Source organism: Prunus avium, chromosome 1 (assembly GCF_965620075.1).
Source record: "Prunus avium chromosome 1, drPruAviu1.hap1.1, whole genome shotgun sequence".
NCBI classification, from domain to species: Eukaryota; Viridiplantae; Streptophyta; class Magnoliopsida; order Rosales; family Rosaceae; genus Prunus; species Prunus avium.
The window spans coordinates 15,284,517-15,302,181 of NC_142284.1; the positions used below are offsets into that span (position 1 = coordinate 15,284,517).

At 47.7% G+C, this 17,665-nt stretch overlaps 2 protein-coding genes across 2 annotated transcripts in view; one reads left to right on the plus strand and one right to left on the minus strand.

Moving 5' to 3' along the window:
* The window catches only part of LOC110773735 ((+)-neomenthol dehydrogenase-like), a 34,773-nt gene that overhangs the window by 16,600 nt on the left and 508 nt on the right, over positions 1-17,665 (plus strand). The gene's annotated exons all lie outside the window — the stretch shown is intronic.
* On the minus strand, positions 11,014-17,021 carry LOC148297406 (uncharacterized). Its single transcript, XM_088246730.1, has 2 exons — positions 16,265-17,021; positions 11,014-11,072 (listed from the first exon to the last, which is right to left on the minus strand). The coding sequence occupies exons 1-2, from the start codon at positions 17,019-17,021 to the stop codon at positions 11,014-11,016; spliced, it is 816 nt and encodes a 271-aa protein (XP_088102856.1).

A 17,665-nucleotide genomic window follows, 5' to 3' on the forward strand; every position in this document is an offset into this window, starting at 1 on the left:
AAAAGCAACACGCTAGTGTATTTACTACCGACTCCAACTTAACTTAATCTATTTTCAAGTTTTTTGGACAACACACATTGAGTACGAGCCAATGGCAGTACCGTGCTCTGGAATTACCTACGGTATTCTCATCACACACAAGCTACTTAAAACCAGTACGGTACCCTAAACTTGCCCACAGCACCTCTACAGGGAAATGGTTACTGGAACCTAATGCCTACAGACGGTACAACAACTACTTTGGGTATATCTACCGAAGGTAGAGACACTTTGCGAATCCAAAGCAAACAAACTCCTAAGTGGCCAACGGCCCAATCAGTAATTATCCCAGATAGTTATTAGCCTACGACAGTAACAAGCATGAATAGAACTCAAAAACAAAATAAATCAAAATACAAGTAGTTAAACAAAACGGTACTTAAATTAAGAATGCCCTCGGCATTAATGTGTTCTGAAATATTGGCAATAATACAAAAATTTTTAAATTACAAAGCAGCTCAGGCTTCGGCAGTCCGATCTCCTTGGTCATTGGTAGCGGCGTCAACGGCAGCATCAGGAGCACCCTCGGCATCTTCGGGGGCATCCTCCCCTTCATACTCCTCAATCATCTCTTATGTAAGGCCTTCTGGCAGAGGAGGGGGATCGGCAGCGAAGTTCAAGTTGAGTTTCTGCCCTGGGTTGAACCGCTTGAAACGGTAGATGAGGTCCAGAAGAGTGGTAAACTTAGATGAGGAACGGTATCCCCTGATGGCCTCGTTAACGGCAGCCTCTATCTCCGCTGCCTACGACCGCTCGGAAGCCTCGAGCGCCGCCTGCACAGCCCCCTTCGCCTCCTCGGCATCCTTAGCCGCCCGCTCTGCGCCATCCAGAGCCTCACACATCTTGACAAGCTTCGCATCGTGCGCTTGGATCTGTTGTTCGGCAGCGTGCATATCCTGCACGAGATTGGCGTGGTCCTGGAGGGCCTTCGTCGCGTCGGCAACCTTGGAGCGGCCTTCTGCATAGAACCGTTTGGCGCGCTCGGCAGCTGTGATGGCCCTCTTCATGCACAGCCACATGTCCATCGATGCCTGAAAAGTGAAGCCACAGGTTAATACCGAGCAAAAGATAACAACAACAAAAAAAAAAAAAAAAAGAGAGAGAACGGGAGTAAAAGGTTACCGTGGCCTGGAGACGGAAGGCACGCCCCGCCTCGTCAATTTCAGACAAATCCATTTGCGAGCCCACGATCATGTGGTTCGCAAACTGGACCGTCTTTGAAGGACACGCCAGTGTGACTGCCTCGGCAGGCCCCCCTTCGTCCTCGGCGGCGAAGATGGCCCTCGGGGGGTCGGTAAGCCGCACCCGCTTGGACGTGGAAACGGCGTCCAGATCCACCTGTATGGGCTCCCTGATTCGGGCTGAGCAACGGCTCGTCCGCTGGCGCCCTTCTGCTCATAGGATCGGCATGGCGCTGCCTCTGCCGTTCGGGAAGGGGCTGCTCCTCGAGGTCAGCCTGGGCAACCCTCTCGGCAGTGTTTGTGCCTGATAAATCACGGCCATAAGTTGACCGAAGGAGCCCCTTCTCTCGGCCCTGGCACTCGTTCGTAAAAGCCAAAACGCAGCGTTTCGCCAGGGTACTTCGCCTTCCTAAAGACAAAAGAAGAAATGCTAAGGCCGAGGCCGAGGCCAAACAAAATCGCGGTCAGAAATATTAAAATCAGATCATCACGTGATAGCAGGGACCCAGGCTTCATTTAATGAAGTAGTGCCTGTTTAATGCAGCAAACCCACTGGCTACATGGAAGCATTTAATGCATGAGGGAAGGTGGGAAGTGATTGAAGTCAGGATTTGGTGATGAGGACCAGAGCGATTAGACGTGGACATTCTCACAAGAATTCTGACAGCCTGAGATATTGGTTCACCAGCTAACCAGGCCATAAATGCGTCTCCACGGCCAGAAGCTCAGAACCCGATCAAGAGAGGCGGCCGAGATTCACCGGGATTTCTGGGGTCACACCACCATACTTCACGATCCCAAATGTCGATTGGACTGCCCACTTGCTCCAATCCAGCTCCACCATGCATATTTTTAGCCTCGATTATTCCTCCAGGGACTCTTCCTATAAATACAAGACTCGAGCTACACTCAAAAGGTTCAACACCAAAACAAAGCCTCCCACGGAGCAACTTATTTTTTCCTGTAATGCACTTTCAATATCTTTACTTGCTTTCCTAGGAATAGTGATAGATTGTAAGGAAAATCCATTCATCAATATATCATACGACCCTTGATTTTCAAGGCGCCGGAGCACCATCCTTGTTGTTCGTTCACTCACCCCATATATCATACGACCGTCGCTCCCTGAGCAGCGCCCCGAAGCACTGCCCAAAACCCACCACCTACACCATCACTCAACGGCCTTGTAGTTTAGCCCGTGAACCTAACAGCCGAGACCAGTTCCTCTCTCGGCTACAATCGTTTGATTAGGAAGACGAGTTCAAACAGGCGCACCACTCAACCATCCAACACTCATCAACTCATCGACGCACGGTAGACCGTGCTGGCACGCCCGCGCATAAACCGCTCCGCACCCAAAAGCAGGAAACCGCGTGTTAACGCATATCCCTTCGGCCCGGAACTCCAGGCCGTGAGATTTGCGCGGCAGACACTTTTGGCACGCCCGGTGGGTCTCTTGTCAAAAATTTATGGTGGAAAGTAGGGCACAGGCAAAGCTCAAAAACAAAGCCGTCAAAATGACTTCTGAGACTCCTGAGTCCGCCTCACCAATCACAACTACCGAGACCGAACGTTCGGTCGGGATTTCGGCCAGCGTTCCAATAACGGCGGTTCGCACGGCCGAATCCATGCAGGAATAGGCAGTAGTGGAGGAACTGATGTCTAAGCAGGCCAACAGGATAGAAACATCCTTCATGGCCGCGATGGACAGGTTCTCCTCAGAACTGCGAACGCTTTTTAAAGAGAGGATGCCGGTGGCCTCGCCCGCGATACGTCCCAGATCCGGATCGAGGGGCCAAGAGCGCGACAGAATCGAGCCCTACGGCGAAAGCAGTAGCCTCGGCGTCTCGGCCCACACCCAAGGATCAGGCTACGGCCAGCATTCTTTGCCACCAACAAACAGCTGGGGGCAATCCCAGCCCACGTGGACGAATTCTGGACCAACCTATTCGGCGGAGACAACGCGCGGACCGCTCCATGCTTTGGCTGTATCACTAGGGCACGGCAGCTTCACGCATCCTGCGGTCCACCCACTCGGTTCAGTTCATACTGCCGCCGTCCACACCCATCCTGGCCCAAGCAACGCGTCTGCTGTACCATCACAACAGTACGGTCAGGGCAATCTGACCGCCTCACCACCTTTGCAGGCGTTGTCATGTCCGTTGGGCTCTCACCTTCACTATGGGTCGGCCGTTCCAGCAACAACGCATATGCACCTTGGCCAAAACCACGGTGCTCATCTGGCGTCAACCAGCTCGGTTATCCCGGCCGAGCCCTTGGTTCAAATGGCCCAGCAGGCAAGGCCTCAGAACGAGGTGCTACAGGCCACGCGGCCGTATGCAGCCCAACAGGAGGCACCACCTCAAGGGATCCGACTTGAAGATGTCCGGCGAATGATCGAAGACGGCCTAGCTCAGAGGCGGCCGGACATGCCAAGATATACGAGGCCGTACCCGCCAGAAATTGACCGGATCCCCCTTCCCCAGAACTATCAATTGTCAGAGCTCATGCTTTTTTCTGGGGATGGGCAGACTTCCTCCATTGAACACATCGGCCGTTTCACGGCCCAGTGTGGAGAGGCCGATTCGGACGCTCAGAGACTCCGACTATTTGTTCATTCTTTGACCGGCGTGGCATTCTCATGGTTCATAAACCTTCCGCCGAACTCAATAAGGGATTGGTCTGATATGGAAAGGGTGCTCCACGAACATTTCTATCAGACCAACCGGGAAATAACGGTCGCCGAGTTGGCAAGAATGAGCCAAGCATCGGACCAATCACCTCGCGATTACCTACAACGGTTCAAAACATGTAGGAATTGGTGCCGCACGAACCTACCAGAGAGGGAATTCGTCAAGATGGCCGAGGAAGGATTGGAATTCGAATACCGGAAGAAATTCCAGGGAATCGAATTTCGGGACGTGCATGACTTGACCAACAAGGTGGACAGATATGCGTCCTTGTTGAAAGAGGAAATGCAGAAGAAGACGGCCTCAAAGGGGACCTACTACAGGAATCCCATCGTCAGCTACGCCGAAGCAGACGGCTCCGCAGAGGCCGAAGGCGATGAGGTCGAGATGAGTTCGGCCGAAGTCAGCATAGACAAACCCTTCGTTTGCAGAGGGCTTGTTAAAACTGACAATAGCCGCACAAAGGTCCCTGACGCCAAGTTCGCGACGCGGGAAATGAAGGCCTACACTTTTGATTTAACAAGGGCCGAGACGATCTTCGACCTGTTGGTGGCCGAGAAGAAGGTGAAATTGTCCTTCGGCCATAAGACTCCGAAGCCCGTAGAACTCAAGGGGAAAACGTTTTGCAAATACCACAGTTCTTGGTCTCACAACACTAACAACTGTGTCGTCTTGCGAGACGTTATCCAGAAATTGATAGACGAGAAGAAGCTCCAGTTTCCGGAGAAGGCGGCCAAGCAGGTCGACTCCAAGCCGTTCCCTCCACCTATCGTTAACATGGTCGACGCCCAACTCCCGGCCGGGGATAGAGGAGTTCGCGGTTCGGCGAAAGGAAATGAGCCTTTGGCCGAATGTGAGCCGGCCCTTTGCGAACGATGCAAGTGCAAGATCGATCAGCCCAGGCCGCATGAAAACAAGAGGAAGGCCGCCGAGCCATCTCAACCGACCGTGAAACGGTCCAGTGGTCAGTACGATCGATGGCCGACTAGCAGAGCTGTTTTCAGCCGACTAGGGCCACAAAACCCCAGCGCCTCGGCCAGCCACGAGGAAGAGGCCGCCCCAAGGTCGATAAAAACTTTCAAACCACCAGTCATAAAGGATGACCGTTGGTACCATGCACGGCCTGGGGGCAGGGCCGAACCACTGAAGAAGACCCAGTTGAGAAGAATGCAGAGGCAGGTTCAACAGGCCAGAAAGCAGACAGCCGAGGTCGAAAGCAGACAGACGAGAAGAAGCTCCAGTTTCCGGAGAAGGCGGCCAAGCAGGTCGACTCCAAGCCGTTCCCTCCACCTATCGTTAACATGGTCGACGCCCAACTCCCGGCCGGGGATAGAGGAGTTCGCGGTTCGGCGAAAGGAAATGAGCCTTTGGCCGAATGTGAGCCGGCCCTTTGCGAACGATGCAAGTGCAAGATCGATCAGCCCAGGCCGCATGAAAACAAGAGGAAGGCCGCCGAGCCATCTCAACCGACCGTGAAACGGTCCAGTGGTCAGTACGATCGATGGCCGACTAGCAGAGCTGTTTTCAGCCGACTAGGGCCACAAAACCCCAGCGCCTCGGCCAGCCACGAGGAAGAGGCCGCCCCAAGGTCGATAAAAACTTTCAAACCACCAGTCATAAAGGATGACCGTTGGTACCATGCACGGCCTGGGGGCAGGGCCGAACCACTGAAGAAGACCCAGTTGAGAAGAATGCAGAGGCAGGTTCAACAGGCCAGAAAGCAGACAGCCGAGGTCGAAGGCTTCAAACGCCAAAAGAAAGTGGCGACTACTGACGGGCCGTCATCCAAACCAGTTGTCTCCCTGGCCGTGAGAGCGGCTAGCACAAAGCCTCTAAAGGCGTGGCGCCCTCAGCAAGACGAGAGTCCCCGTGATTCGTCGGCCAATTCAGCTCAACCAAAGGCCGCGGTCATGGAAGGAACAGACGAAGGCGTCGTCGACATCTACCACGGGAGGGATCCCCCTTTTTCAGCCAGCGGTCTGTCCTTCCTCAAAGAATTCCATAAGGACCATTCGGCCACGGATCTATACGGCATGACCTCTGAGAGCCGAGAAATCATAGAATTGGCCCTCAAGAATACAAAGGCAGAAGCGCTCCTCATCACCAGCGGGTCTGACTCGGCCATTAAGGCTGTATACCAGGCGAATAGGGAGTCCAGAGCAAGAGGCCTGCCAAGTTATCAGCCCAACCTCGGTGGATTAGAGGCTAAAACCCCCTTCAGCAGGGGCGATTTGGAATATCTCCGCCGATACCTCAAAGAAGAGGTCGGAACCTCAGAACTCCCTAAGGTCAAAGCGTCCACAACCGACAGTCCGAGAGCCGTGAGGCTTATGGACGAAGGTTTCGGAGATCCTCTCTTCGGCCATGAGGCCGAGGACGACCCCGCAATAGGAATCTCCGATGAAGAATATGAGGGAATCCTCGGGATGGTCAAGGAAACGGCTCTTGCCAAAGACGGCTCTGAGACCGAAGAAGAAGCCGGTAGGGGAAACCCGCAGGAGCCGGAGGAACTCGGCATCAACATGGTCTTGGTACTGCCATTCGAGTTTTCAGCCCCAGGAGGACAGACCAGCGGCTTAGAAGACGACGTGCCTAAGGCATTAAATGCGCCGACTGGCCTGCGCATTTAATGCCCCAGTTGTCAATCACTTCAGAAAGGAATGCAAAGGGTCCATCCCTTGGAATCCATTCGGCCCCTACCCATGCCGAGGCCGAAGAATCCAGGGATGTGGGGGCAATGTTTGTGCCTGATAAATCACGGCCATAAGTTGGCCGAAGGAGCCCCTTCTCTCGGCCCTGTCACTCGTTCATAAAAGCCAAAACGCAGCGTTTCGCCAGGGTACTTCGCCTTCCTAAAGACAAAAGAAGAAATGCTAAGGCATGATCATCTTGGCCTCAAGCGCAGGCCGAGGCCGGGGCCAAACAAAATCGCGTTCAGAAATATTAAAATCAGATCATCACGTGATAGCAGGGACCCAGGCTTCATTTAATGAAGTAGTGCCTGTTTAATGCAGCAAACCCACTGGCTACATGGAAGCATTTAATGCATGAGGGAAGGTGGGAAGTGATTGAAGTCAGGATTTGGTGATGAGGACCAGAGCGATTAGACGTGGACATTCTCACAAGAATTCTAACAGCCTGAGATATTGGTTCACCAACTATCCAGGCCATAAATGCGTCTCCACGGCCAGAAGCTCAGAACCCGATCAAGAGAGGCGGCCGAGATTCACCGGGATTTCTGGGGTCACACCACCATACTTCACGATCCCAAATGTCGATTGGACTGCCCACTTGCTCCAATCCAGCTCCACAATGCAGATTTTTAGCCTCGATTACTCCTCCAGGGACTCTTCCTATAAATACAAGACTCGAGCTACACTCAAAAGGTTCAACACCAAAACAAAGCCTCCCACGGAGCAACTTATTTTTTCCTGTAATGCACTTTCAATATCTTTACTTGCTTTCCTAGGAATAGTGATAGATTGTAAGGAAAATCCATTCATCAATATATCATACAACCCTTGATTTTCAAGGTGCCGGAGCACCATCCTTGTTGTTCGTTCACTCACCCCATATATCATACGACCGTCGCTCCCTGAGCAGCGCGCCGGAGCACCGCCCAAAACCCACCACCTACACCATCACTCAACGGCCTTGTAGTTCAGGCCGTGAACCTAACAGCCGAGACCAGTTCCTCTCTCAGCTACAATCGTTTGATTAGGAAGACGAGTTCAAACAGGCGCACCACTCAACCATCCAACACTCATCAACTCATCGACGCACGGTAGACCGTGCTGGCACGCCCGCGCATAAACCGCTCCGCACCCAAAAGCAGGAAACCGCGTGTTAACGCATATCCCCTCGGCCCGGAACTCCAGGCCGTGAGATTTGCGCGGCAGACAGGCAGAAGCCTCTGGCTGCCGTTTCTGCTTCTTCCCCTTGGCAGCCACTTGGAGGCGCCTCTTCGAGGTCTCCGACATTTTCTTAGCCTCGGCAGTCTTCCTGGCCTCAGACACTACATGAACGGAACAGTAGGATTAGCCGAAGGAATTTATAAAAAGAAAAAGAGAGAAGAAAAAGAGAAGTGAACTTACTCTCGGCAGGGTTCGCAAGGCGGGCTCTGATGAGGTTCTCGGTGAAAAGAAACTGTGGGTATTCCCTGTCACCGGCAGGAACTTTCAACCTCACTTTGTTTATTTGTCGAAGCTCTGAGTGGGTTGCCGTGGGCTGCTTCAGTTTGCCTGCAAAAATAACAAAACAGATTAGTCCATTGAACAAGAAATGTGACCTACCGATCGGCATGGTAGCAACCTACCGGCAATCTGGAAAGTGGTGGGGATGTGAAAGCGAACGGGCACTCCGGAGGGTGATTCCCGCCGATTCCTCCAGGACTTCTGAGAAGTCGGCACGGCAGCTAGAAAATGGCCCCTTTCGGAAGCCTTGAGACAGTTCGCCTGAACCCAGCCACCATGATCGGTACTCTTGGACTTGGTGATGCTGTATAGGTGGGAGAATTGCTCGTAGGAAGGCCCCTCCTCATCGGCAAGTCCGAATGCCATTACAACCCCCATCAGGACGGCCCAGAAGTTCGGATTGAACTGCTCAGGGGCATACCCAATTTGAGCCAAAATCTTTTGAACTGGAGGCTGCAACGGCAGCTTGACGCCCTGCTGGAGGACATCAGTGAAGAACGCAACCTCGCCGTCCTTGGGGTTGCTCAGGGATTCGGTAGGGCCCGGGATCCTCATCCTTACCGAATGGGGGATCATGTACTCTGCCCTAATCTTTGCCAGCTCACGGTAGGTCATCTTGTTGGGCGGCAGGTAGTCTACATCGAACAGTTGCTCTCTCGCTACCCCCATCGGTACCCTTTGGTTCCCGCTGTTCACTATTGTCACCCTCGGCAGGGTAATTGGCTCGGAAGACTCTCCCCGACCAGAAGTGGAGGCCTCCGGACGGTGACTAGAGGATGCCTCCGGCACCCGAACGCCCTCCGCCTGAGGTTCGGAATGCAGGCCCAACCCAGCTTGACGACCGTCACTATACACGACCGCCCACGGTAGGGGCTGACTATAGTCATAAGCCCCTTACCGATCCCATGGGTGGGCGCAGGTCTAAACCTCTCGCCGATCACTTCCACTTCGGAGTCACTATCGCTCTCGGTGCCCTGGCCCGACTCCTCACTATCGGTAGCCCTTCCCCTATCTGGAGACTCATCCTCGTACGCGTTGGGCTCACTCTCGAATCCTGACTCGCTATCAGACATCTACAAAAAACAACAGAAGGAAACTAAGGGCCATGCAGGGGACTATCCTACCGATGCCTACGTCTCTACCTATGGCAACTAGACTACCGAACCACACCCCACTTGCATAAAGTCCTAAGTCTAGTTCAAACCAAGGAGGGACGTACGCATAACGAAAGGAAAGGAAATAAAAGTTACCGAACGGTACCTTATGTAAATGGAGGTGTAAGGACGAAAATCGTTTTTTGCCTTCCGAATGATCCCGCCGGAAATCGCCTCTGGTACCGTTAGCTGTCGCCGGAAATCGCCTCTGATACCGTTTGCTCTAGTCGGAAATCGCCTGGACAGAGCTCTCGCCTCACTCACAAACGCAAAGTGAGTTTCGCCTCAGAGACCCCTCCTATTTATAGGGCGAAAGTTGCAACGGTACACCTCGAAAGACCAAACGGCGCATTAATGGCGCTGCTCCGCGTGATTTGACACGCCATGTGTCATACGCTGAGTGGAACCTATGACAGCACGCTGGGTACAGAAGACGAAGCGTCACCCTGCCACATCACTCCTCTTCCCAGTGCTTGGATCGCGAAGGAATAGCCAAACTTGCCCAAGTTAATAATCGATCGGCAAGCCCCCTCGGAACCATTTACACACGCAACCGAACGGTAGCCCTCAAAGTGACGACTCTTGGGCTCCCAGACGGGGATTGCCGAACGTATCGACTTGATCCAAGGAACGGGTGCCGCTTTAGCCAAACTACCGAGCGGTAAGGCGATCATGTACCAACCGAAGAACAAGCAAGTCCCCAACCGAGAAATCTCGACTGAGAACTTGGGGGACTCCTGTTTATACCCAAAATGAATCGCCAATGAGGACGAGACACGTGGAAGACTTCGAGCTTGGTCAGGGACGCCCTCGGCACCCTACCTACCGATCGCCCCATTAGGGCAACACCCTCTCATGGGACACGTGGCATGCTCCCCAGCGACGTCCACAGTCCCACATCGAAATTATCAACGAAATGCACACCTCCCAAGGCCTATAATAGAGGCCAACTACCCCAAAATAGAGGTAATCAGAACTAACGACATACAAGCCTATTGATCTGTTAGTTGAACTTTCTATTCCCGAACTTACTTAAGCATCGGAGAGCCTTCGGCCGGTACCACACCGGTGCATAAGGTCTTACCGAGCGTTCTCTCATCTTTGCAGATCACGCTCCTTACCGAGGCCACAAGCATACCGAAGGCATAAAATTACTAAGTTGACCCTCAAAGTCAGAGAACCACTTTTTGGCATCAACAAATGCTAAAACTAGATCTGGAGCAGTCTAATTCAATATGGTAAACTTTACTTTTCCACTATGTAACTTCTAAAGTATATTGTTAAAATTTATGTAAATCAGTGATGTGACAAGTTTGTTTGTTAACTAAAATGGATGCATGCTCATTAATTTCTATCTTAGAAATCTTTCCTAGATTAGTTTATTGTTCTTCTCCAAATTTGACCAATAATCTCCTTAATTGTTTTTTTTAATTAAAAATTTTGTAATTCTAATTCACCTTTAAAAAATAAAGAACCCACAAAAAAAAAAATTCTCCATCAATCAAACTCGTAGGTTATTTATTTATTTACTTTTTGGTTGTGAAAATATTAAAATATTAAAATATTCGAAACAATATGGCATTAATAATAGCATCTTGATAGTTTAGCCACTAATGTTTTTAATGCGTCAATTACATATTGACCTGAAGAACAGAGTTTCTATTTTGATGAATACTTGTGTTACATAAACTGATCACAACCAATTAATGAATGAACTGAATAAATTAAACAAGAAGATCACGTGCTCTCCAAGAAATCAGAAGGCTTGGCACTTCCTGGATCTGGTCAACAACTTGTTCTTGTTCAAAACCCGACCTTGTTGCGGCTTTGGCGGCATAGGCAAGTTCTTGATGTCCATCCTTCCCACCTCTCCGTTGCTAGGTCCTTCCTTCCCCCGACAACCCCTGTAACATCCCGACCCAAAATTAAGACTATTCACAAATAAATTAAATTAAAATATGAATTTCCAATTTTGCCCTCGAGTAACGGAAAAAGTGGTCATTTTTATCCAGGAAGAGTTTGGGGCAACAAGTGGTATTTTTAGGAAGGTCGTACCGAGACGAGTCCGTAGACACGTAGTGGACTCGATTTGGAGTTGTAACGAAGAAGATACAAGATAAAAACCTCCAGTGGCAAAACCGTAAATAAATTGAAATTGGATTTTTAATAAAATCATAAAAACAGCTTCTCATTTCTCTCTCTCTCTCCTTGCGATCCAGCCCCCCTCCCCTTAGACTTTTCCCTCCAACCGCACCTCCCAGCCGCCATAGCCGCTGCCACGCCGGACCACCGGCCACGAGACCGGACCCGATCGAACCTCCACCTTCCCCTCTTCCCTTCCTGCCTGATCTCCGCCCTTGGAACCCTCGGATTTCGCCGGAAAAAGCTTGGAACCTAGCCGGTTTTCGCAGAAAATTCCAAGCGCTCGTTTTCCCTCAATTCTCCACCGAATCAGTCGAGTGAGGTATGGATTCTCGACTATTTTTCATGATCTAGCTGCATGTTGGATAGGATTCCAGAAATTTTGAGAGTTTGTAGTTCGATTTTCGAATTCAAAGTTGGCCGGTTTTCAATTTGAAATTCCGGTCACTTCCGTCGATAATTTGGGGTATGTCCAAGAACAAAAGTGACTCCAAATTAGGTGTTTAACTAGGGTAGGAGTCTTGAGCCGTGGTTTGAAGTTTTCCGACCGCCTGAACTTAACTCAAGCCACCCAAGCGCTGCCGGCGCGTGGGCAATCCGGTGGGGTCACATTTTTATCCTAAAATGATCCTTGTGTTGTCTTGAGCACGTAGGAGTTTACGGATCTCAATTTGGATATCGTTTGCACCTCGAACGAATTTGACATATTGTGTGATTTTCGGGTTTGATGTGTTTGGACCGTTGGATCAAACCCAATTTCACGTATGTTGTTCCCTATATTCCTAGGATCGTATAGGAATTCGCGGATTGTGAATCGGAGCCCCGGATGTTCCGATTTCCTCAACTTAAAGTTTGACCGTCCAGTTGACCGAGCGTCTTCCGAGGCTTTTCCATCGTTCGAAACCCTTAGTTGGACCTTAGGAACGTCTCATTCCTCGTACTTAAGAGAAACTCGGGAAATTAGGATTTTTAATTTAAAGTCTTCTTTTGAAGCGTTGGATTTTAATATCGTGTTCGTATTCTGAAATAGGTAATCCAACTCCGCATACCCAACAAGCAGGACCCTCTCAAGGTCACGCAGCGTGGGACTACTTGTGAGTGGACTTTGTTTTTTCAAATAAATAGCATGATTTTATCTTGGAATTTTCATGCATAAGAATTTAAGGATTTATTGAAAATCAACTTGTACTTTATAGTGAAACTATTATTTTCGTAACGTATTTGGGATATATCTGGATTTTGACATTTTAAGTATCTTGAGTATATACAAATGGTATTTGAGAAATTGCTACCTATCTTTGTGGGTTATGTTTGGGAAGTACGGGGTTGTTGTTATGAGAAGTGGAAAGATGTGTGTTTAGATTATCGGTTTGAAGTGCTGTAAGCGCTACCTCGTGTACCTCCCCCTGAATTGTAACTTGAGTTTGGAAATGTGAGATACTTGGAAATGTCGGAACCCGGGGCATCCTTGACGGGATGTTGTTGTAGACCATTGATTGGGTAGTCTGCGAGCGTAGGACTGTTTACTGGCGTACGGGTCTTGATTCTTCATCCGTACGTTCTGGGCTGAGAGTTAGTCCCCCAATTAGACGGCTCGTCCCTAGCCACATAGTCCGCTTGAGGGCTGTTACGTGTGGACTAGTCAACAATCCCCTATTGGATTGTTTCCCCGGTACATTTAGGTGTCATACTTATATTATATATATCCATGCACTTATAGCTATGCATTTGTTCTTTTTTTTTAGTGAGGATACTTCCCCGCTCATCGTGCCTTTGGGCACGTGTTTCGAGAGTTTGGTTTGAGTTAGAAGGAAAGGCTTGGATGGGTTGATTTGTAAGTTTCATTGGATTTCGGATTTAGCCCTGGTTTGAGCAAACTATATATATATATATGGGTTAATTACAATTTAGTACCCTGTACTTACACTCTTAAGACATGTTAGTCCCCGTATTTTCAATTTTAACAATCGCATACCCTTAGTTTGTAAATTTTTTGCAATGTGGTTCCGCCGTTAGGGTTTCTGTTAGATCTCTCTGTTAACTGCCTACGTGGCATTGTGGGTCCCACATTTTTAAAATTTTTTAATTTAAAATATTAAAAATATATATATATCAAAATATCAAAAAATTTCTCTCTCTCTCTCTCTCTCTGTCTCTGTCTCTGTCTCTGTCTCTCTCTCTCTCTCTGTGTAAAAATTTTCCCAAACCGCTGCGATTTTCTCCCCTTCATTCCACCATGCCCACTCGCAGCCATCCTCCAAAACCCCCACCTCCAAACGAACCAAGACCCCAGCCGGCAACCACCCAGACTCCCTCCCCCTTCCCCCTCGATTTCTTCTCCCCTTGCCCCGACCCTAAACTCCAAAACCAGAGCCCTCGCGATTTTCTTCTTCCCCCATTCACCGATGACCACCACCCGCACCCAAGCACTGATGATACTAAAAGCAAGCATCACTGTAATTTTATATTCAGCGGAAGCAAAATATTCCAGGGAGAAATTAGCTCAACTGAGCCCCGAATTGGTGTCGTGGAGCATAAATTTCTGGCCTTGCAAAACCCTAAGACCCAAAATCTTTCAATTTTCATACACCACTGACCCACGAGAGAAGCTCATCCACCACTGACCCACTCCGCCTGGTACTGAGTTTTGAGCTTCAAAAGCGACTTCTTCTTCCGCTCTCTCCGGAGTTTCTCGGCATCCTCCTGTAGATCCGCGGCAGACGCAGACGGTGGAGCTCGGAGCGACGAGTCGGCAGATGGGTCGACCCGGCGCTTCTTCCTGCGTTTGAAAACGAAGCCATCTTCATTCACGAGCTCCCAGTCTTCGTCGTCTTCCCAAGCTGCTGCTCCCAGTCTTCGTCATCTTCCCAAGCTGCTGCTCCCAGTCTTCGTGATTTTGGAGTTTAGGGTCGGGGCAGGGAAGAAGAAATCGAGGGGGAAGGGGGAGCGAGGAGGTGGTGGTGGTGGAGAGGAGGGAAGTTGTTGGGTCGATGGAGTTGTGGAGGTGGAGGAGATTTGAGAGCATTAGCAAGAACGATTCATCCAATTTTCTTTTTTCTTGGTTCTTGGGTTCAAGGTTTGTTTCTTCTCCTGTTCTTGGGTTCTCTCAGAAGCTTCTTGGATTGAAGAAAGAAGAGGATCTGCTTCATAAGGAAGAGAGGAAATGGAGAATTCGGGTTTTGAACTTCGGAGTTGGAGTCAAATTAGATCTTTTTCAACTGAACTGGTAAATTTGAGCAAAATCGTTGTTTGAGAATTTTTAATTTTGTCCTTTTTTCTTTTTTCATGTTTGGTCAGGTCGAATTATTGAGTTTGAGCCCACTTGGAGATATTTTGATATTTTGATATTTTTTTATTTTTAATATTTTATTCATATTTTAATCCATTTAAAATTAAAAAATTAAAAAATGTGGGACCCACAATGCCACGTAGGCAGTTAACAGAGAGATCTAACAGAAACCCTAACGGCGAACCACATTGCAAAAAATTTACAAACTAAGGGTATGCGATTGTTAAAATTGAAAATACGGGGACTAACATGTCTTAAGGGTGTAAGTACAAGGTACTAAATTGTAATTAACCCTATATATATATATATATATATGAATATGATTTTTTTTAATGCATTGGTTTTATGCATGGTTTTCTAAACGGTGGGATTATATTACTTTGGTTTAATTGAAACTAAACTTTGTTTTGTCCACTCATAATTTTCTGTTTTGCGCCCCACAGCCAGTAGTTGACTGGAACGAGCAGCAGAGCTGTGTCGTGTGCTCCTGAACCGTGAACTTCAGTGCTCCGAGCTTTCGTATAGGCTCTGTACTTTGTAAATTCGTAAAACTTCCTTTTTGTTGGTTTGTTGAATTTTGTTAGACATGCTATGTTATTGCTTTGCTAGGATTTGATTTTTGAGGCCGGAGGCCATGGTTTGTAAACACTGTGTATTGTGTAATGCATGCTGGCTGTTGAGTTATAAATAACTATGTTTTTTACAGGTTGAAATTTTGGGATATGTTCTGTTTACAAGGGAGACTCTGCCAAAATTTTTGGTAGAAAGTCTCGGTTCTTAGTAAGTGGGCCCGGCATCTGTAGGGTGCCGGAATCGTAGACGGGATCCGTCCCGGTTTCCGAGGAAATCCAGGGCGGGTCCTATCAACCCCCATCCTTTTTTTCAAGTTTTTTTCCTTTCTCTAATGTTTTATTTTATTTTTATTTTTGTCTGATCAGTTTTTAAAATTTGCCAATATGTTAAAAATGGAAAACATGGCTTTTTACTTTTAACCCCCATCCATTTTTACATTTAAGCTTTTTTTAATAATAATTTTTTCCATTTTAAAAATACCTTTGAAAATGAAAAGACTAAAATACCCTTAAAAAAAGATGGAAAATTGGATGATGTTAAAGTCAGGTGACAAATCATGGATTTTGAAAAATTCAGGTGATATTTCTTTTAAAAAAAAAATTAAGGTGAAAAATTGAAACTAATGTATAAGTTCATGTGACATTTCTACAAATATCCCTTTTATATAAGTAGCTTACACAATATCAACTTCTTGTGTCCAAATGCTTTCTGGGTATTGAAGGGTTTGCATACCATCAAATTTATTCGCTTATTTGGCAACCTAAAAACAACTCTGAGATAACGAAAAACCCTCACAAAATTGATTAGTGTATGAATTAATTATATAATGCCGTGCTTTCCATTTGAAACTGATCACAAAGAAATCTGATCGCAATTTTGATGAATACTCGTGTTACATAAACTGATCACAAGCAATTACTGAATAAACTAAACAATAAGATCACGTGCTCTCCAAGAAATCAGAAGGCTCGGCACTTCAACTTGTTCTAGTTAAAAACCCGACCTTGTTGCGGCTTTGGCGGCATAGGCAAGTTCTTGATGTCCAGAATTTGAATTTTCTTTCTCTTGTTTTGCAACTCTTGATAGCTTTGGTGTAGCTTTCTCTTACTGTTCTCCAACTTCTCTTCATCAGCCCAATCTTGCCGATTATGAAGATCATGATGAGTAGATTTTGTGGGCCCCTTAGGGTTTCGTTGGCTCTCCAAAAAATCAGAATGCTCTGGGCACTTCCTCGAACTGGTCTTGCTCAAAACCTGGCCTCGCTGAGGCTTAGACGGCAAAGGCAAGTTCTTGACGTCAAGAAGTTGAATTTTCTTTCTCCTGTTTTGGAACTCTTGGTATCCTCGTTGAAGCTTTCGCTTGCTATTCTCCAACTTGTCTTCATCATCCCAGTCTTGCCGTTGATGATGAGCATCAGATTTTGTTGGCCCCGTAGGGTTTTGTTGACAAGAAGATGGAGGTGGTGGTGCGCTTAGCATCAAGCGGAGGGTCTCCAAATCCTTGCCTTTGCAGTGAGATGGTGGTTTCTTGGGCTTCTGGTGAATTGCCAAATCGCGCTCATCAGGTTTGATGTCGTCGAACAACTTGGAGGGATCGAAAGTCGTGGTTTCACTCTCAAGGATGAAGACAGCTTCAAGGTCGTCCAGCGGAGGGCAAGCGAGTCCACCAAAGTCGTCATCGTCAACGTCAACGTCAACGTCAATAGGAGGCTCTCGCTCGCATTGCTGCTCCTTCAAAGCCTGATCGCAAACAAACTTCATCTTATCTGAAAGAGAAAAGATTATAGCAAAATTTGGAAACCCTAAATCACAGTAGCTAGTGTTTACAAAAGCTTCACGGTACATACGTATTTATAGTTTCCTGTTTCCTAATCTCATTGGGAAAAGGAATATTTTATTCAAATTAATTATAATGTACTTTTAAATTTTTATTAGACATAAGAAATTAAACCAACCAAACAAACCCTAACCCAACTCACGTTTAGAATTATCTTATCTGGCCAGAAATCCTTGTGCTGGTAAAATAAATAAAAAAATCTCCATCAATCAAACTTGTAGGTTATTTATTTACTTTTTTGCTGTGAAAATGTTAAAATATTCGAAACAATATGGCAAGAATTAAATACCCAAGTTTTCTGTTGGAGTTGGACTGAAATTAGCTTGGCTCCCAAGTTTTCTGTTTTCTTGATTTATTTTCCTGATAGGACAAGAATTAAATACCCAAGTTTTCTGTTTTTTTTTTCGTGCCAGGTTTCTTTTTTGCCGAGCCAACCCAAATAAAAAATCAATGCACGTCTAATTTCACTCGAGATGAGAAGAAGGGTATTGAAGCTATTGAAAAATTAAAAGAGTGTGGCCTCTCCGACGTCGTGGTTTTTCATCAGCTTGATGTCACAGAACCTTCT

Coding starts and splice junctions, on each gene's coding strand:
- LOC148297406 (XM_088246730.1), bottom strand. CDS start 17,021: ATGAAGTTTGTTTGCGATCAGGCTTTGAAGGAGCAGCAATGCGAGCGA. Junction 11,073..16,264: donor GCCGCCAAAGCCGCAACAAG/GTCGGGTTTTTA, acceptor AGCCGCAACAAG/GTCGGGTTTTGAACAAGAAC.